This window comes from Callithrix jacchus, chromosome 4, assembly GCF_049354715.1.
Source record: "Callithrix jacchus isolate 240 chromosome 4, calJac240_pri, whole genome shotgun sequence".
NCBI classification, from domain to species: domain Eukaryota; kingdom Metazoa; phylum Chordata; class Mammalia; order Primates; family Cebidae; genus Callithrix; species Callithrix jacchus.
The window spans coordinates 158,124,165-158,145,259 of NC_133505.1; the positions used below are offsets into that span (position 1 = coordinate 158,124,165).

At 44.1% G+C, this 21,095-nt stretch overlaps 1 protein-coding gene across 1 annotated transcript in view; it reads left to right on the forward strand.

Moving 5' to 3' along the window:
- AKAP12 (A-kinase anchoring protein 12) overlaps nt 1–21,095 on the forward strand; it is a 110,404-nt gene that overhangs the window by 41,653 nt on the left and 47,656 nt on the right. The window contains exon 2 of the mRNA XM_035296970.3: nt 19,818–19,962. Within this exon, the coding sequence (XP_035152861.3) occupies nt 19,818–19,962 (145 nt within the window). The remainder of the gene's footprint in view (nt 1–19,817; nt 19,963–21,095) is intronic.

A 21,095-nucleotide genomic window follows, 5' to 3' on the forward strand; every position in this document is an offset into this window, starting at 1 on the left:
TCTCACCCATAAGTGGGAGTTGAAAAATGAGAACACATGGACCCAGGGCGGGGAACATCACACACTGGGACCTGTCAGGGGTAGGGGGCTAGGGAAAGGATATCATTAGGAGAAATACCTAATGTAGATGACAAGTTGATGGGTGCAGCAAACCACCATGCACATATATACCTATGTAACAAACCTGCATGTTCTACACATGTATCCCAGAACTTAAAATATATTACAAAAAAAAAAAAAAAGAATTATGGCTGGGCGCAGTGGCTCACGCCTGTAATCCCAGTGCTTTGGAAAGCCAAGGTGGGTGGATCACTTGGGATCAGGAGTTCAAGACCATCTTGGACAACATAGTGAAACCCCAACTGTACGAAAAATACAAAAAAATTAGCCAGGCACCCACTAGGGTGCCTGTAATTCCAGCTACTCGGGAGGCTGAAGCAGGAGAATAGCCTGAACCCTGGAGGAGGAGGCTTCAGTGAGCTAAGATGGCATCACTGTGCTCCAGCCTGGGCAACAGAGCAAGACATTGGCTGAAAAAAAAAAAAAAATAGAAAAAAAGTCATAAGCACATTTTTTTGTGTGTGCATGTGTTGTTATAAGCACATTGTTTAAACGGACTTTCCAAAAACAGGTGCTAAAATAAAGTTGATAGAATTATAGTGAAGGATTACAGAGAGCCCGTGAAGTATTTAATGCATATTTTGTGGGATTTGGGTACATCTGAATTGCCTCTCACTCTTCCCACTTCTACCCTACCCCCGTTCAGAACTCAAAACTTATGCTTTTGGAGGACAGAATGAATTTCTCCCAAATTAATGTCTTTTGCCTCCTAAATCAGGACATTTTTCAAGTGTGCTTATGTGGGGAATGAGGCCTGGTCTGTGTATTACTGATGAAGCTAAAAATTAAGGGATTAATGGCGTCGCTAGGGCTCTCTATAACAGCTGGCAGCTCTGAAAGCAATTTTGACAGCTATAACTTATGATTTATAAATTAGGTTAATGGATCCCTGTTACAATGGCAAATGCATTTGTATAAGATCATTTATTCAAGCCATAATCAGTACATACTGCAAGTACTTTCTCCTCAGACTTGTGTTTTGTTTTTTTTTTTTCTGGAGGATTTTTGTTTTTAGCAGACATTATAGGACAAAGGTTTTTCTTTCCTTAATTTGTAGCAAATTCCAAACCACCAGAATTGTTGAAAACATGCTGTGAGAGACTAATGTCACTACCCTTCTCCCATAGAACCAACAGCAGCCAGCCCTTAGCACAGACAGGGAGATACAAGCTGATACTCTCCAGCCCTCATGTTGAGAGAGATGGTTATGCCGCTTCCAGGTCCTCTGCAAATTCACCATCCTTGGCTTGACCGTGAATGTATTTTTAATTAGGCACTGATTTTCAGAGCATTTGGTTATGTAGTAGTGAATATTTTGGGCAGCCTATACGTCTCAGAAGCAGAAGTATGAGAAAATAGATTTGGTAGCATACCAACCAAACAAAAAAGCAAAAAGCCAGAAACCCACCTTGTGGTTGATGTGGTTTCCATAGGGTTTTGCCTCTTGTACATTTTCACCTCTTAAGAAACTCTCCCTTTTTTTTCTCAGTAGAGGAACGTCTTGATAAGAAGGTTGCAAGATGTGCAATGTAATTGTTTTATTGAGTAGTTTTGTGAAACAGGAAAATGAGAAAGAGAAGAAACTTGCACTGTTACGTGTCTTTCTTAGAATGTCCTGATCCGTACAGTCTAGACCGGCCTGTAAGAGAAAGGAAGCACAGGGCTTTTGAATAGAGACACTGTCGCCGGGTTAACTTTGTAAAGGGAGGATGGTGGGCTTTCCCAGATGCCGTTTTCCCTTGCTAGGTTTTAGCTTGACTCTCAGCTTGGCTCTTAGCTCATTCGAAGCAAAGGCGGAGAGATGCCTCCCTTGCAGGTCCTTCAGTTGTGGACCCTGGACTGTAATTCTTTCCTCCGTGAGTAACAGGATGACCAGCATGGTTATGGCATCAGTTTTGCTTTTGTTTTGTTTTAACTCACTTTCATTTGTTCGGAAGGTAAAGCATCGGATGGGAAGAGGGATATCTGCACAAGACGAGTTGGGAACTTCCTGTTGAGACTGGAGAAACGTGTGGACTGACACAAATCTGTTCTTAGAATGGTCATCATTTCTTTATGGGACACATTATTCTGGCATCTATTGATGCCTGTGGGGACTAGTATTGTCAAATTCCTTCTCCACTGAATTCAGGCGGCCTGATCAGGGCCATCTTGGAGGATAGGAAAACTGGGCAGTGTCTGAAAGGCCAACATCTTCGATGCACACCATACAGAGAGGGTGGGTGGAGGGTCCCACAGTGGAATCAGCTGGACACCGTGACGAGCCCAGTCCCAGGTGACTGGGCCAGACAGAATGGAGAAGAAGCACTCTGTCATCTCATTCTCCTAGCACATCCCTCACCCAGCTACAATCGTTCTCCACTTAGACAGCCAAGCCATTGAGTGTTCCCCCAAAAAATCTCAAGCCAAGCAGATTGACCCCTGGCTGTGAGGCCCTGAAGTTCAGTTAGGATTCTTTGAAGACTTTCTCACATGCCAGCTTCCTCTCCCATCCCCCTCATTGATGGTTCCTAGCCTTCACCAGATTTTTTTTTTTTTTTTTTTTTTTTTATATGGAGTTTTGCTCTTGTTGCCTAGGCTGGAGTGCAATGGCGAGATCTCAGGTCACTGCAACCTCTGCCTCCCAGGTCTAAGCAATTCTTCTTCCTCGGCCTCCTGAGTAGCTGGGATTACCAGGCATGAGTCACCACACCTGGCTAATTTTGTGTTTTGTGTAGAGATGGGGTTTCTCCATTTTGCTCAGGCTGGTGTCAAACTCCCGACCTCAGGTGATCCACGCGCCTCAGCCTCCCAAAGTGCTGGGATTACAGGCATGAGCCACCTCGTTCAGCCCAGATTCTTGTTTTGCCTCTCACCCCCTGCCCCCATCAAATCCCCTCCTCTTCCTTGGAAGTTAATCCTTCTAGGTTCCCCCGTAACCTTACCTGCATAGAAACTCCCCCTCTCTCACAGAGCTGCTTTCTGATTTGCTTTCCTTTTGAGAGCTCACCTCCAGTTGCTGCAGATCACCTAATCCAGTGTTCCCTTCACCACCTGTCGGCTTCCCTTGGTCAGTATCATGCCTCTGAGACAGTAGCTGCCCATTGGGAATCACCTGGGGGAGCCTTAGAAATTACTAATATAGGGCCAGGCATGGTGGCTCAAGCCTGTAATCCTAGCACTTTGGGAGGTTGAGGTGGGCGGATCATGAGGTCAGGAGTTCGAGACCAGCCTGACCAACATGGTGAAACCCCATCTCTACTAAAAATACAAAAATTAGCTTGGTGTGGTGGCACACACCTGTAATCCCAGCTACTCAGGAGGCTGAGGCAGGAGAATTGTTTGAAGCCGAGAGGCGGAGGTTGCAGTGAGCTGAGATTGTGCCACTGCACTCCAGCCTGGGCAACAGAGTGAGACTCCATCTCAAAAAAAAAAAAAAGAAAAAAGAAATTACTAATATGTGGGTTCCTTTCCCAGAGATTCTGACTTAATTGGGTTAGAATATAACCACAGCAACAGCCCTACAAAAGTATTATTCCTCATTCTATAGGTGAAGAAACCGAGGCTCAGAGCATATGAAATTTGCCCACATGTCTCACAGCTCATGAGGGGCTCAGCTGAGATTTCCTGTGGGTGAGCTTGCAAATCACGCTCTTTCTGTTGACTGTCCTGGGCTATGCTGGATCCAGAGAAGCCCGGCAGCATCAGTACCAGCTAAGGAGGGGTCTTGCCGTTGCCTGCCCCTTAGGGATCAGTGGGCCTAGGCAGGTCCTTGTCTTCCTCTGGACAGACTGATAAACACTGGCTGTGCTCAAGCAGCAGCAGGGCTGGATTCGCGTCACTCACTTTGGTATGCAGCAGGCTGCTTGTACACTGTGGCGCACAGAGCTAAGCACACACGTCAGAGAAACCCATTTCAATTTATCATTTTAATTTTGCTATTAAACATCCACAGACCCTAAATGGATTCTCCACAGCGACATCTGCAAGTCCATTATCAGAGCTAAATGTTTAATGACTTTATTAAGTAACCGATGGATGCCACAGTGTATAGGAAACTTTCTTGAGTTTTCTTCACATATAAGGAGGCATTTCTCGAAGTCCCTCGGGATGGCTTAACATAGCTCACCCCAGCTGGCTGACTTGCAGCCTCTTCGCCTTCCTTCTTCGTGCAGTGCCTTATATCTTAACGCTGCAGCCAGCAGAGGTTCTGGCAGTGAAACCCTCTGCCCGGCAAGCTTCGGAAAGGAGCCGGTGAGGCAGACATTTCCATTGAAAAGCAGTTTGGAATTCAGCCTCCATCTCCTCATTCCCATAGATGCTCTTTAGCAGACACAGGACAGTTGTTTGTGGATTTGAAATTCGCTGCTTTTTCATTCTGTATCTTACATTTTCGGTGATTATGCTACAAATATTTGGAGTTGAACTTAATAGGATAACAACTGTTGATTTGCCGCTAAATCACATTATCTTAGGGCAACTTTGCTAATCAAGTGCATTCTATTGAAAATGAGACAAGCAATTTTGCTGGTTCTTTTTCTCTTTCAATCAAATGGAGGATGGACTTAGAATTGAAGCTGCAGTGGGGTGGTGAATACATTCTAACTGGGTTTTTCCTTAAAAATCAGCAATCAGTTTAAGCAATATGGTTCAAAGGCAGGATAGCCACTAAGTCTGCAGGCAGTGTGTAGTACAGAGGTCCCTCAGTATCTTAGGGAAATTGGTACCAGGACCCTCCCATCCCTCCCTGTTGGTACCAAAATACAAGGATGCTCAAGTCCCACAGTTTGCCCTCTGGATCCACAGGTTCCCCATCCTCAGATTCACCCAACTGAGGATTGAAAAGACAGTGTTTGCAGGATGGGGAACTGCAGATGTGGCAGGCTGACTGTTTTTCACTTCGACTGTGGTCTCAACTATCCTCCTCATTGAATGGTAATACGCTGCCTGTTTTGGCAAAGTTTGGAGTGAACTTCTGTCTCCATTTCCCTGTGTTGAAGCTGTCAGCACGGTGAAGAACCCTCGAGAGGTGCTGATGTGTGCTCCCTAGGGCTGCTCAACACAAACCAAACAAGCATCCCTTCTCAGAATGGGAGAAGAGGTTTATTATTTTTTTTTTTGAGACTGAGTCTTGCTCTGTTGCTTAGGCTGGAGTGCAATGGCGCAGTCTCAGCTCACTGCAAGCTCCGCCTCCCATGTTCAAGCGATTCTCCTGCCTCAGCCTCCCGAGTACCTGGGATGACAGGCACCCACCACCACACCTAGCTAATTTTTTTTCATTTTTAGTAGAGATGGGGTTTCACCATCTTGGCCAGGATGGTCTTGATCTCTTGACCTCATGATCCGCCTGCCTCAGTTTCCCAAAGTGCTGGGATTACAAACCTGAGCCACTGCGCCCGGCCAAAAAGAGCTTTTTATGAGAACTTCTTGTGACTTCCTCTTGCCTGTCTCCGCCTTTTCCCCCGTAAACAGGTGACAGTTGTGCGGAGTTTAGGCACTGCATGTTTTTCATATCTGACTGCCTTCGCGGTGAAGTTTCCGATACTCCTGTCTTAGGGACACACCTTTGATTAGAAGTAATCTTAGCCTCTAAAATTTTTTGAACTTTAAAATCGAGACTTTACTTGGAAAAACGCTGGTTTCCTCCTCTGTCAAAACTGTTTATCTCTTGGACTCAGAAACTATTTAGCCTTTCTGTGGCACACAGTGGATTTCAAAACATTTGGTATTATCAGATTTCTAAGTAAGGATGTGATGTAATTATTTTACTACCAAATGAGGATTCCTTTGCGAGAAGCAGCCACTTAACGTGAGAGTAATTACTTGAGTATGAAGTGGTATGTAGGAATTAAGTGAGACCTGAGATCTTGACCTCCATATGTCCTGTAGATAAAATCTAATATGAATTTGCTGGTGCAGGGCCTCAGAAAGAAACTAGTCGTGAGAACTACTGGAACTGTCAGAAATGTGCTTTGAGGTGATTTACTTTCATTATTCTAACTCTTCACAATAACATTTTGCTTATTTTGCAGTTGGAATCTGTGGAGGTCCAACAAGTCAAGATGGTAATTCATTTGCCCAGGACAGCTTGAAGGTGCAGCAGCTCAGAGCAGTGGGTGGTGGGGAACTTGTCTTAGACATTCACGATGCAGGTCATGATGCTAGAACATAAAGCTCTGGCTCCACGGGTCTGTATTCTGTGCTGTGTAACTTGACATGATCTGGGACCCAAAGTCAAATAACTAATCAAGAGAAGTCAGGTGCTTTTTTGTTAAACATGGAACTCCAGCATTCCTTTGAAGCTTAAGGAGAGAGTAAGTAACGTGGGATTGGGCTTGTTCCCTGTCCTTAACACAAGAATCCCTGGAATTGCTGGATTACATAGTCTCCTTCCCCGAGTGGACACCCTGTGCAGCCCTGGCTCACTTGCCTGAGATCTGTGTTGGATAGATTGTATCGGGGATTCAGCATATTTAAGTAGATAGGGGAAAGAAAGAATACAATTCTCCAGGTTCAGTCTTTGGAGTTCTTTTCTGGTTCCATGAGGCTGTGAGTAGTGGATCTTAACCAGGAATGTCATCACCACCCCAGGGGAGGTACACATTTCTTGGTGTGGGGGCAGTGTGGGGGGCGCCAGGGATGCCCCATGTCCTATAATTGCTGTCCAGTGTTCACACAGAGGAAAATACTGGTTGTGTGAGAGACTTGGTCTCGGATTCACAGGATTTTCTTCCAGTTGGATTTAATGAGCTTTTCTCTGTGCAAAGACCCAAATGCATTACAAGGTAGGCATTCCACAGAACGGAATTCTGGCAGGCCATTTTCATGCAGTGAATGGATGTCATTGGTAGGTGGTGCTTTTTATTGCCCCCAGCTCCAGCAGAGATCTTATAAATTCCCTTTGCCTGAAATCAGCAGAGTTGATCTCCCACCTAACCAGATTTAGAGTGCTTTGTTTTCTTTCACATACTTTCCCAGAGAACTCAGGAGTTTTAATACTTTTAAAAACAACTATAACTTTTTAAAGTCGGGGAATACTTGACCGAAGTGTTGTGTGTTAAAACATATGGCATGTATCCATGGTGTCTTTAGTTATGGGGAATGTCAGGAGATGCGACTCAGAGGGTTCCGTGAGCAACTCATCTTAGAAAATGGAGTGATTTCCTCCTTAGAGGTTCAGAATGGAGTCTTTACATTCTCAGTAAATCTGCTTAACTCTGTCTAGATCAGAGTTCCCAAGCTAACCTGGAGCACAGAACACTTCTGAGATAGTGGCTGGCATGTTGGTGTTGATACACCCAGTATACTCACGCTCTCAGTCCAGTTTGATAAATGCCAATCTTTGAGATTTCAGGGGCTTGATATGTAGACAACATTCCTTATAAAATGAGTTCACCTGTAGTGGCCAGTCCTTTGGGGTTTCCACAAGCAATGTGAGATACATTATTTTCTAAGTCATCCAACAATTTGAATATGAATGTTCAATGGAATTAATTTTGCATGCTAAAAGCAAACTGGTGTTTAGTGGATCTCTCTTAGCAATCATTCTTTCTCATGTCCAAAGATGAGTTTGGGTTATTTCTCCTGAAATTATGTTAACTCATTTTCATGAATTTCACTGAAAATGATAAGAAACAGAAAACATCTGGGATTTGTAGACAGTGGCGAGAAACTGTCTGTCTGGTTGGTGTTTATACCCTTCACCAAGCACTCCCGGGCCCACAAGCTCGTGTGCCGCTCAGAAACCCTTCCGGCCACCTTCCTTAAATAGTAAGCCCTGCCATTTCAACACGAAATCAAATTAATATTGGCATTCTGAAAAATAGAATTTTTGCACTAGGATTAAATTATGTTAGTTAAACAAATGTGACAGCGTTAACAAAGCTGGTCTAAGCCAATCAGGTATTGAAAGTGGATAAATGTCTGGTGAGTAGTTCTTACTTGGCAGTTGGTGGGATGATGTGGCGTAGGCCCTAAATCCCATCTCAGAAGTAAAGACCTGCAGGATAAGTGCGGTAGGACTCGTGGGGTTGACAGCTGGGCCCTGTTGTTTTTGTCCTGTGGAGCTGGAGGGAAGGGGCCAGAGGGACTCGGGGTGATGGTAGGGAGATGCTCACCCCCTTTTCCGAGTCCTTCAAATGCACTCAGTTGAGCTTAAAGTGATGTCACCAAGCAGGAAGGGGATTTTTTTGGTTTGTTGGTTTTGTTTGGCTGAATGAATATATGGGTGGAAAGAAATAAGATGAAATTTAAAACCAGCAGTGGTTTTATTTAAAGATCAGCGGCTTCGTGGCATCTGCAGGTTAAGACCTGGGACCTGCCGCCACCCTCAAGAGGGGCTGCTGCTCTTCCCTGAGGAAAACTGGCAGCAGGAAGAGAGCCCTGGAGGTCAATTTCTTGGAGATAAGGGTTTCTTATTTTTAGAGATCACTACAGTCACTCCTGCCACGGGATGCATCCTCAATTTCATGTGGTTGGAGAGATCTTTTGACTCAATGCTTTGATAATACCTCTGAAACCCGATAAGCAGATCATTTTCTCTCTTTTAAAAACCCTACTAGTTAAAAGGCCTCCTCCTATTTTTCTTCTGCAGATTGCCTTAAATATTTTTAAAATTCGTGGAATATAAACATATATTCCTGATTGCCTTAGCAGTGCTAACTGTATATATCGAGCTAATTAAAAATCACATTGACAGGGTGCTGTGGCTAACGCCTGTAATCCCAGCACATTGGGAGGCCAAGGTGGGTGGATCACCTGAGGTCAAGAGTTCGAGACTAGCCTGGCTTACCTGGCGAAACTGCATCTCTACTAAAACTACAAAAATTAACCTGGTGTGGTGGCACATGCCTGTAATCCCAGGTACTCAGAAGGCTGAGACAAGAGAATCACTTGAACCTGGGAGGCGGAGGTGGCAGTGAGCTGAGATCGTGCCACTGCACTCCAACCTGGGTGACAGAGTGAGACTCTGTCTTAAAAAAAAAATTACATCATTACCAAGGGATGGAACATTTTACTATTTAAAGCATTACAGTTTTGATGGCTGAACACAGTGGCTCATGCCTGTAATCCCAGCACTTTGGGAGGCCAAGGTGGGCAGATCACTTGAGGTCAGGAGTTTGAGACCAAGCTGGCCAACATGGTGAAACCCTGTCTCTGCTAAAAAGACAAAAATTAGCCAGCTGTGGTGGTACACACCTATAATCCCGGTTACTCAGGAGTCTGAGGCAGGAGAATCACTTGAACCCAGGAGGCGGAGGTTGCAGTGAGCCGAGATCATGCCCCTGCACTCCAGCCTGGGAGACAGAGTGAGACTTTGTCTCAAAATAAATAAAATAAAATAAAACAACAATCATTTTTTTTTTTTTGCCATTCTTTACAGAATTAACAGTAATGTTTTATACTCTTAAAGAAAACCTCTTTAAAATGACTTTAACACTGATGTTTTCATAAGGTTTATTTCTGCATCTCAAAGAACTGAGACACAGCATCTTCAGGTTGAACTTCTTGGAAAGCGTGAGTGTGGAGGGGAAGGAATGGAGAAACTAAATAATTCAGCTGGGCGCGGTGTCTAAAGCCTGTAATCCCAGCACTTTGGGAGGCTGAGGCGGGCAGATCACAAGGTCAGGGGTTTGAGACCAGCCTGACAAACATGGTGAAACCCCGTCTCTACTTAAAAATACAAAAAGTATCCAGGTGTGGTGGTGCGCACCTGTAATCCCAGCTACTTGGGAGGCTGAGGCAGGAGAATTGCCTGAACCCAGGAGATGGAGGTTGCTGTGAGCTGAGAGCGTGCCAATGCACACCAGCCTGGACAACAGAGCAAAACTTCATATTAAAAAAAAAAAAAAGAATTCAATCCAGTTTCCTATAAAAATTAGGGCTATTGTTCATCTAAAGTTCTCATCAATACGGATCACCAATGGAATCATCCATTTCTGCATTTAGCCTCCATCTTATTTTCAGCCTACTTCTAGAAATTTAAATATACATTGGAAAATACATTGTGTGCCTGGGTTTAAATAAAAGGGGGGATTTTTTTGGCAGTCTGGATTGCTATTTGAAGTATTTAATTTTAGAGCGAGTACACCAATTGGCACTATAGCTATTGGCTTGTATGAAATAAACCATCAGTCTTTTTTTTTTTGAGATGGAGTCTCACTCCCGTCACGTGGGCTGGAGTGCAGTGGTGCAATCTCAGCTCACTGCAACCTTCACTTCCTGGGTTCAAGCGATTCTCCTTCCTCAGCCTCCCTAGGAGGGATTACAGGCATGGGCTGGGATTACAGGCATGCACCACCACGTTTGGCTAATTTTTTGTGTGTGTTTTTGGTAGAGACGGGGTTTTGCCATGTTGGCCAGGCTGATCTCGAACTCCTGACCTCAGGTGATCCACCTGCCTCAGCCTGCCAAAGTGCTAGGATTACAGGTGTGAGCCACCGTGCCCAGACAAATCATCAGTCTTAATGATAGCTACTGAAGTTACGTTGATGGGTGGGCTCACTGATGCACGCCACACAGCTGAGTATGTGTGTGTGTGGTGGGGGGGTGTCATTCACAGTGTCACTTCTACAGTAGGATCACTTGCCCTGGAACCTGAGGATCTGAACCAACCAGGAACCACAGGGTAAAAAAAGGCTACTGTGTCTTCTTTTCTCTTCCTGTGGCCAGGTCTGTGGTTTCAAGGCCGTGGCCATGTGACCAGTAGCCGTGCCCCTGTCTCGAGGTACAGCCCCATGTGAATGTGTGTCTTGGGATGTGGTGAGATGTGTCGCTTCTACCGAGCTGTCTAATTTTGTTGGATTCCCTTGTCATTTCACATCTAGGATTCAAACCAAATGCTGCCTTCTTTGAAACTCTCCTTAACAGAAGCATGAGGACCATGTATAAAAGGCGACTCTAGTGGGATATAACGGCTAGAAAGTCCTAGGATAGCACATCAACCTTGATTTGTTCAAATAGACCAAGTCTCGTAAAATGGCTGCCGAGTGCTTTCCCGTTTAGAAAGAGAATTCCCCCAATATGATTTCATTTGAATCTCACACAATCCAAAAACAGAGTATTAGTCTCAGTTTGTAACTGGGAAAATAAGCTCAGAGGTCAAGTTCCACAGCTGAGAGGAGCTTGGACTCCAGCCAAGACCGTGTATGTGCTGCACAGTCTTCTGTTTCCCCCATACCTCCTATAGTTAAAAAGAAAAAAAAGAAAAGAAAAATCGCAGGCGGCTCTCCTCCATTTAGACCTTTATATAAACCACCTTTACTCACTTGTCCTGCCCAGACCTAGAAAATCAGAAAGATGAGAAGCCTTTGCTGTTTGCCAGGTGTTATCGTTGAGCGCAGAGCAGGAACACAGGTGATAACTCCTGGCGCTTTTATTTTAGAGAGAAACTCAGACGTGGAGCAAGTCATTCCCAAGACCACAATTACTGAGAGCAAATAGTATAACAAAAACAGCTAAAATTTATGTTAATAGTTGACTTATTAAGAACTTAATATGTGCCTGGTGATGTTTCAAATATTCTTTGAGGTGTCTAAAAATGAATTCTTGGCCGGGCAAGGTGGCTCATGCCTGTAATCCCCACACTTTAGGAAGCCGAGGCAGGTGGATCCCTTAAGGTCAGGTGTTCGAGACCAGCCTGGCCAACATGGTGAAACCCTGTCTATACTAAAAATACCAAAAAAAAAGAAAAACTTAGCCGGGCGTGGTGGTGCTTTCCTGTGATCTCAGCGACTCAGGAGGCTGAGGCAGGAGAATCACTTGAACCTGGGAGGCAGAGGTTGTAGTGAACCACTTTTCATAGAAAAAAAAAAAAAGAATTCTTTTTTTTTTTCCTTTTTAAAAGTCAGTCAAGTTTAGCAGTGTGGGGTTGTATACTAACTTTAGTAACACTGATGTCAGTTTCTGATAACCCACTACCATCAGATCAGCCTAAAAATGGATTCTTAACTCCATTTTACACAGAATGGGGAAGATACGAGGGGCTAGAAATGTGCTCAAGCTGGTGATAGTAACTTCCTTACTGTGGAAGCAAATGTATATGTAACACATTTGTGAAACGGGTACATAATGCACAGAATACATGTGTTCTCTGTCAGGAGCCTGGTGGCCTGCTGTAGAACTGTCATGTGCTGGGCTCTGTCCTGGTCAATGTTTTTGATGAATGGCTTAGCTGAGGATATTAATATGCTAATTACATTTGGAGGTGATGTAAACAGAAGAGTGAAAGCTCCAACAGTGTGGTCTGTTGGCTTAGGTGATCTTAAAATATTTATAAGCCGGGCGCGGTGGCTCACGCCTGTAATCCCAGCACTTTGGGAGGCTGAGACGGGCGGATCGTGAGATCAGGAGTTGAGACCAGCCTGGCCAACATGGTGAAACTCTGTCTCAACTAAAAATACAAAAATTCGCCGGGTGTGGTGGCAGGCACCTGTAATCCCAGCTACTCAGGAGGCTGAGGCAGGAGACTCACTTGTACCCGGGAGAGGGAGGTTGCAGTGAGCCGAGACTGAGCCATTGCACTCCAGCCTGACAGACAAGAATAAGACTGTCTCAAAAAAAAGATTTATGAGCCTTGGCAAGCCAGGTTCTTAACATGCTTGAATCCTAAGAAGCTAGGACTTTTAGAGTTTAATGTGTTTTCACTTTCACAATGATAAAATGAGCAAAAAGGAAATCATGTCTCTTCTCTCAATCTCCCACTAAAAAGATAAAACCAGACAACAGCAGTGCCATAGAGGTAGCCATTATTAAAGATTCGGTACACGTTATTCCAGACTTAAAAAACATGCTTATACAAACACTGACTCCTTTTCTCTCTCCCTTTCCTCCCCTCTCCCTCTTTCTTATTGGGTCATTTTGTTTGATTTGGTTTTAAACACATGAAAGAATCAAATGTTCTCATCAACTTGCTTCTTTTTTCCCCCCTTAAACTGGGGACATCTTCACACATCAGTGTGTCTAAATCTACCTCATAGCTTTTGATGGTGTCTATTATATGAACATCTCATAATTTAACTACTCCCCTCTACCGATAGACATTTAAGGTTTTTTGCCACTATAAAGTATTTGTTACTTATTTATTTTTCCTTTGTAGAGACTGGGTTTCACTTTGTTGCCCAGTGTTGCCCAGTGAAACTCCTGGCCTAAAGCGATCCTTCTGCTTCAGCCTCCCAAAGTGCTGGGATCATAGGCATGAGCCACCATGCCCAACCCTTTTATAAGTGATTGTGTGTTGCACATCATAAATATGTAATGCCATATGTGGCATGGTGCAGCTAATGGGTTTGCATATTTAAAATGTTATTCCTATTTCCAAATCGCCTTCCAGGGATATTGTTTGCTGATTTATACTCTGGTTTTTGTTTTTTTCTGTTAGACTTTTTTTTTCTTTTTTTGAGACAAAGTCTCATCATGTAACCCAGGATGGAGCGCAGTGGTGCAATCTTGGCTTACTGCACTTTCTGTCTCCTGGATTCAAGCAATTCTCCTGCCTCAGCCTCCCGAGAAACTGGGATTACGGGCTTGAGCTACCACGCCTGGCTAATTTTTGTATTTTTTATTTAGTTGAGACAGGGTTTCACCATGTTGGCTAGTCTGGTCTCGAACTCCTGACTCCAGGCGATCCACTCACCTCAGGCTCTCAAAGTGCCGGTATTACAGGTGGGAGCCACCACACCCGGCCTGTTTGATATTTTTGAAGATTTAATTTCAAAACACTTTCTATTAGAATGAAGGAAAAAAACACAGTGAAGAGGTTTCTTTACAAGTTTTGTCATGGGATTTAAAATTCCTTCCAGATAATCTTTTTAATTCTGATCCTTTGTGGGTGTGTCCTGGTTATGTTGACTTCTGGTTCCTTCCCACGCAGGCCACTTACAGGTTTGCCTCTTGGTGGTACTGCCCTGGGTGGGACGAATTGCACTGTTGGAGCCTCGTCTACTGTGTGAACTGCAGGGGTGCTGGGCCACTTGCACCTCATCATCCAGTGAGGATATAGATCCGGAAGCATCACTTCTGCAGTGAAAACAGTTGCTTTAGTGGCTTACCTCCTCTGCCCCCAGAGTCCTGACAGCTGTCAAGGGCTCATCATTATTTTGTAATTCCATTCAAGAGCCTGGTACTCTTGTTGGTTACTCTACCAAGGGGGTCCCCAGCAGTTGTGGAATCCTGTGGAGAAGGAAGGGGATGGAGAAGTCTGGTAGTTTTTCTGCGGTGCCTTGGCTACCACTTGGACACTCCTGGTTGTTGTTCTTATAGAAATGAGAGGAAAACACTGTTGCTGGAAGCATTTGAGGTTTTTAGGATCTTTTTTTTTTAACAGCTTGTTTAGTTGTAATGTGGTAATACTTCATGGGAATAAACTCTGGCTGACCCACTCAAAGGATATAAGCTTGAAAACATTTAGGGTTTTGATTTGTTCAAAGGAGGTATTTATTCTTTTTGAAGCACAAATCCAGTGGGAAAATAGGTTTTCTGGTGCTTTCCATGTTTAAGTGTAAGGAGCGTGTCTTTCAAGTCTAGTTCTCATCTCAAAAGAAATGACTGTATTTATAAAACTAAGTTCAGTTCAGGGTGGATGGATAAAACTATGTGAAGAAGCTTTGGAGTGAAAAAGTGAAATACACATAAGTGAAATACACATTTTCTCTTCCTTCCTTGTTTGGTAACAGTTAAGTCCCAATGTTACTTTCCTCCCTACAATGGGCAGCCCTCGAATCCCATCTGGCTCCACCAATCCCATGTGCCACTATGTTGTGTCTGCATCTTTCAGAGTCTCTCTGGGCAGTGCTGTGTGTAAATCCTGTCTCCTGTGGCCATTTGAGCTGCAGGGAAAAGAGAGACTGATTGAAGGTAAGCAAGGTGTGTGTGTGTTTATTGATAAACAAATGCACCCACAATGTATGAAACCATTAGGTCATAAAACAGCATGTGTTCCTCATTACTTTTTTAAGTAAATGCTTGTGTGCCTATATATATGTAGAAAAGACAGGAAAAGGCTGGGCGCGGTGGCTTACATCTGTAATTCCAGCACTTTGGGAGGCCGAGGTGGGTGGATCCTGAGGTCAGGAGCTAGATACCAGCTTGGGCAACATGGCAAAACCCCATCTCTACTAAAAGCACAAAAATTAGCCAGGTGTGGTGGTGGGTGCCTGTAGTCCCAGCTACTCTGGAGGCTGAGGCAAGAGAATTGCTTGAACCCGGGAGGCAGAGGTTGCAGTGAGCTGAGATTGCACCATTGCACTCCAGCCTGAGAGACTTCATCTCAAAAAGGAAAGAAAGAAAGAAAAAACAGAAAAGACTTAAAGAAATGTGGATCTGATTTCCTCTGATTCGAGGTGACTTTAACTTACTGATAACTCTCAGAAGTCCCTGAACTTTTAACAATGCTGTGAATTATTTAGATGGCTGGAGATGGGAGAAAAATAAAAACACTTTCGATTTGGAGTGAAATCAAGGGAATTATCCAACTTTAAGAACACACGGGATTTGCAAAAGCAGGGACCTGTCTGGATGTGCCAATCTAAGAATGAAGTCCCATTTTGTGTGGAGTGTTGATGCTTCACAGGCTCTGAAAGCTCACCTGAGACGTCACCTTTGGGGTCAAAGCTGGGGTACCCTTTCAGGACACAGTCTGTGCACGTAGTAAAATAGACTCAAAACTCAGGTTCAGTAACGTCACTGTCATACATTGTTTTCTATCGAAGTTAATGTATTAGTACCTTTCTCAAGCAGGGACAGTTACCCTGTGGTTACTGGAAATTACTATCTCATAATGTATTTGTTACCATACTTAGAATTTAAGGGTGTCTAGCGGTTGACCTCAGTTTTTAAGGCTCCTTCTTTTTATCATCTGACGGACTTCGCTGTGCATGTGTAACATCTCTTTGTTCAATTATGTTTTTATTTGGAGATGAGGGTCTCGCTGTATTGTCCAGGCTGATCTCAAACTCCTAGATTCAAGCAGTCCTCTTGCCTCAGTCTCCCAAGTAGCTTCGACTAGTGCCCAGCTCTGTAACATTTCTGAAAGAGTAGATGGAAATTTGTGCCTGAGTGCTATAGAGTTTTCATGTTTAAAAAGACTCAATTCAGCTCCGACTAAAGATATCTCGGATTAGACAATTCACAAAGGATTATAAGAACCTTTTCAATCATTTTAGGTACTTTGTAGAACCCTAAACTCTACAGGACTTCAGAGTTCCGGGTCCTAAACAAGAGGCACAACTGACCAAGTTTATTGCATTAAAATTGAGGCATGAAGATGGCTTTTCTTTCTTGTGAGATGGAATCTCACTCTGTCACCCAGGCTGGAGTGCAGTGGCAGGATCTCGGCTCACTGCAACCTCCGCCTCCTGAATTCAAGCAATTTTCCTGCCTCAGCCTCTCGAGTAACTGGGACTACAGGTGCACGCCAGCCCGGCTAATTTTTTTTATTTCTAGTAGAGACGGGGTTTTACCGTGTTAGCCAGGATGGTCTCCATCTCTGACCTTGTGATCCACCCACCTCAGCCTCCCAAAGTGCTGAGATTACAGGTGTGAGCCACTGCGCCTGGCCTAAAATGGCTTTTCTATGTTCCCTGTTTTCTTTGCCATATCATGAAACTGTGTATGTAAAAAGTTTCTAGGTTTACGATTCATTGGATTACCATGTAGCCCACGATAATATGTGATTTCTGTTTTCCTCCCCCAACTCTTCTTCACGTTATTAATCAAATCTAAGTCCTGTGTACGTACTCAATGATGTTCAATTAAAATACTTTGACATTTGGCCAGGTGCGGTGGCTCACACCTGTAATCCCAGCACTTTGGGAGGCAGAGGCGGGTGGATCAACCGAGGTCAGGAGTTTAACACCAGCCTGGCCAACATGGTAAAACCCCATCTCTACTAAAAATACAAACATTAGCCAGGTGTGGTGGCAGCCTCCTGTAATCCCAGCTACTCGGGAGGCAGAGGCAGGAGAATCACTTGAACCCAAAAGGCAGAGGTTGCAATGAGCCGAGATTGCGACATTGCCTGGGCAACAAGAGCAAAAATCTGTCTCAAAAAAAACCAAAAAAAACTCCAACATTTTTGCTGATGGGCTTTGTGGAGACACATTACCCACTTCTCCATTCCCTACCCCCGGCTTTTATCTTTAAGTTTCATTTAAAATTCTCATCTTTCATATTTTGGTAAGAGAAGACTTTAAGTGGAAATGTAATCTGAGTATATTCTGTTTAATAAATGGACTCAGCATGGGCATTTTGAAGCCAACAATTCCTTCTGTAGTGTAAGTATTAAACTACAGTGGTATTATTTCAGGAGGAAGCTCATACAGTTGAAGGACAGCCTTGCTGGGTGCAGGGAACAGCCAGGTGACATCAATTTAGCACAGCTCAAGGCTTCTGGATTGCCCTGTCTTGAACCCACTGTCCCATCAGGGTTCAGGATCTAAATCAGTGGTGTACCAGAGTCATTTGTTGGCCAGGAAGCAGGATGGAATGAAGTCAGATGGCGTGCAGAGCTGAGATTGTGTTGTATTGTTCAGGTCTGGTACCATGGAATACCCTTTAAGTCATTTTATAATTGTGTGTAGCAACAGGTCCTTCAAAACGTGGTGCCTATCTTTATGTTGGGAGCCTTAAACAGAAAAACCCTGGAATTAGTTGATGGCAAGACCTGGCTTCAGGCCAGGATGTCCCCATTCCTGAGCTGTGTGACCTGGGGCAAGACAGTCCTACCCCAGCAGAATTGCTTTGAGTCCTGGTGTCATTATTATAAATTGGAAATAATAGCAGTTGCCCACATTGGTTTTAAGATAAATGAGATATCTGTATATATAACATTGTTGTGGATAATATTGTTGAAACATTTAGGTTCCTAATGGTTATTGTTTTTCATTGGCTTAACATTTTTTTTTACCTATATTCTCAGGATTAAAAATATGACCAAGGGCAGGCCAGGTGAGGTGGCTCATGCCTGTAATCCTAGCACTTTGGGAGGCTGATATGGGTGGATCACTTGAGGTCAGGAGTCTGAGACCAGCCTGCCCAGCATGGCAAAACCTTGTCTCTACTAAAAATACAAAATTAGCCGGGTGTGGTGGTGCACACCTGTGATCCCAGCTATATGGGAGGCTGAGGCAAGAGGATCACTTGAACCGGGGAGGTGGTGGTTGCAGTGAACCGAGATCACGCCACTGCACTCCAGCCTGAGTGACAATGAGATCCTGTCTCCAAAAAAAAAAAAAAAAAAAAGTGTGATAATATGATATGACCAAGGGCATGCCTATGTGCCTACTGATTTTGTGTTTTTGGTTTTTGTTTTTCTGAGACAGAGTCTCACTCTGTCACCCAGGCTGGAGTTCAGTCACACAATCTTGGCTCACTGCAACTCTGCCTACCAGGTTCAAGTGATTCTCCTGTCTCACTCAGCCACCTAAGTAGCTGGGACTACAGGCATGTGCTACCACGCCTGGCTAATTTTTTTTTATTTTTAGTAGAGACAGAGTTTCACTATGTTGGCCAGGCTGGTCTTGAACTCCTGACCTAGTGATCCTCCCGCCTTGGGCTCCCAAAGTACTGGGGTTACAGGCGTGAGCCACCAGCTCCGCCATCCCTCTTGATTTTGAAACTGATACCATCAATTGTATAGACCATCCTGTGGGGAGAATTGCAAATGGCCATTGTAGTGATATTTTTCAGGAAGAAACAGTGACCCAAATGCACATTTTATATGTCTCTTTTTGCTCGCTGGGCTCTGGGCACACTGGCCTTTGCACCAAGGGGTCTCCCTTCCCTGCATCCCCTTATCTTTTTCTCATACAGCCCTTGCCTGTGGAAGTGAGGTCTCACCTTCTTCCTCAGAGAAGTCCTGGACACCCCCAGCCTCAGTTAAGGCTGGTTTTTGTTTTTGTTTTTTAACCTACTTGATTTATTCTTAAGGGCTCTGTTTATTGTCATTTGTTCTATGTGTGCCTCCACAGCTGCAGTTAGTAATTATTTGTTTAAAAGTCTGCCTTCTGATTTGTCCAATCAATTATGCTTAACCTGCATCTAATCGCAAGGAAACATTATTCATTGTTTTATTTTTAAAATATTTATTTATTTATTTTTGAGACAGAGTCTCGATCTATCACCCAGGCTAAAGTGCAGTGGTGTGATCCCGGCTCAGTGCAACCTCCACTTCCCGGGATCAAGCGATTCTCCTGCCTCAGCCTCCTGAGTAGTTGGGACTACAGGCACTCGCCACCACGCCCAGCTAATTTTTTTGTGTTTTTGGTAGAGACGGAGTTTCACCACGTTAGTCAGGATGGTCTTGATCTCCTGACCTCGTGATCCGCCCACCTTGGCCTCCCAAAGTCCAGCCCATTATTCATTATTTTAAAGTAAAAAAAGTTTTTAAGTCTGCCTTCCATACTACTTTGTAAGCTTAAAGCTGTGGGAAACACATCTGACTTATTTATGGTTATGTCTGAAATAGGCCCGGAAGGGTGAATGTATGTATCTGGTGTTCCAATTCAGGAATTAACGGGTGGACCCGGATATGAGGCCCTCCCTAGCTGCCTGTAAGGTGCTGGATCTTTCAGACAAATGTAAGACCTAACTCTTCATTGTTTTGGAACTTCCTTCTCTCTCTATTTCTTCTTTCACTGATTTATATTCTGGAAGTTAATGTCTGTTTCTGGCTTGGTCTTAAGGAACGAAATTAAGTTTCTATGGCTTTCTCTTTCCCGTAGCTCCTACAGAAGAATGGGCAGCTGTCCACCATCAATGGCTTAGCTGAGCAAGACGAACTCAGCCTCCAGGAGGGAGCCCTGAATGGTCAAGGAGGTCAAGAAGGAGCCCTGAATGGCCAGGAGGAAGAAGTCATTGCCGCAGATGGTAAGCCGCCCCTCCAGGCACTGCAGGGCAGACAGCACTTGCAGCAAACTTTGAATTCAGCAGAAAATACCCTTGTCATATACTGCCTGGTGGTGGATTGATGTTAACAGCAAAAACAATCAACTGGTTACAAAAGGAAGTATTTGTCTGACCATTTGGATAGCCCCTATACTTAGACCTTGAAGTTATGTTTCCTCTTTCTTATCTGGAACTTGATGCTTTTTAAATTATTGTTGCTTTGTCCTAACTGCTTCTCTGGCGTCGAACGTGAATTCTTGTTGGAAACGCAAAAGTTATGGTATCTTTAAAAGAGTCAATATCTCTCCCTCTAGAGAGGAGCCTGCTATACTTGCACACATTTTTCTGATAGGTGCATTGCAAGGTACATACTCCTCTTTGCTTAAACTATGATATATGCTGCATTGTTTTTGTTTTTTTTTTGAGTTGGAGTTTTGCTCTTGTTGCCCAGGCTGGAGTACAATGGGATAATCTCAGCTCACTGCAACCTCTGCCTCCTGAGTTCAAGCAATTCTCCTGCTCAGCCTCCCAAGTAGCTGGGATTACAGGCATGTTCCACCACACCCAGCTAATTTTGTATTTTTAGTAGAGATGGGATTTCTCCCTGTTGGTCAGGCTGGTCTCGAACTCCTGACTTCAGGTGATCCACCCTCCTCGGCCTCCCAAAGTGCTGGGATCACAGGCGTGAGCCACCGCACCCGGTGATGTGCTGCATGTTTTATATAGCTCTTGAGCCTAGAGATCTTTGAGGCATGGTTATTGAAGAGTGATCGTTTGGACACAGTATTGGAATTTGATCTTTACCCCTATGGGGGGTGGGTGGGGAACCATATCTTGAGGTCAGAATTCAGTGCATGTGGACCAGTAAGTCTCTTGTGAAAAGTGAAAGACTGCATGTTGAAGAAGGACCTTTGTCTACGCTGAATGCATTGTTCCATTTAATCATCAGTGAGGGGATAACTAATAACCACTATCAAAGATCTGTAAAATGATGATTCAGCATGCAAGTCAATTGATTCGTGTAATATGAATAAGAGAGACAAATGAAGGGAAAAGTCCTTTCACAGGAGATTCAACATCGCCTCACTTAGATGAGATTCTTCAAACATGTGGAA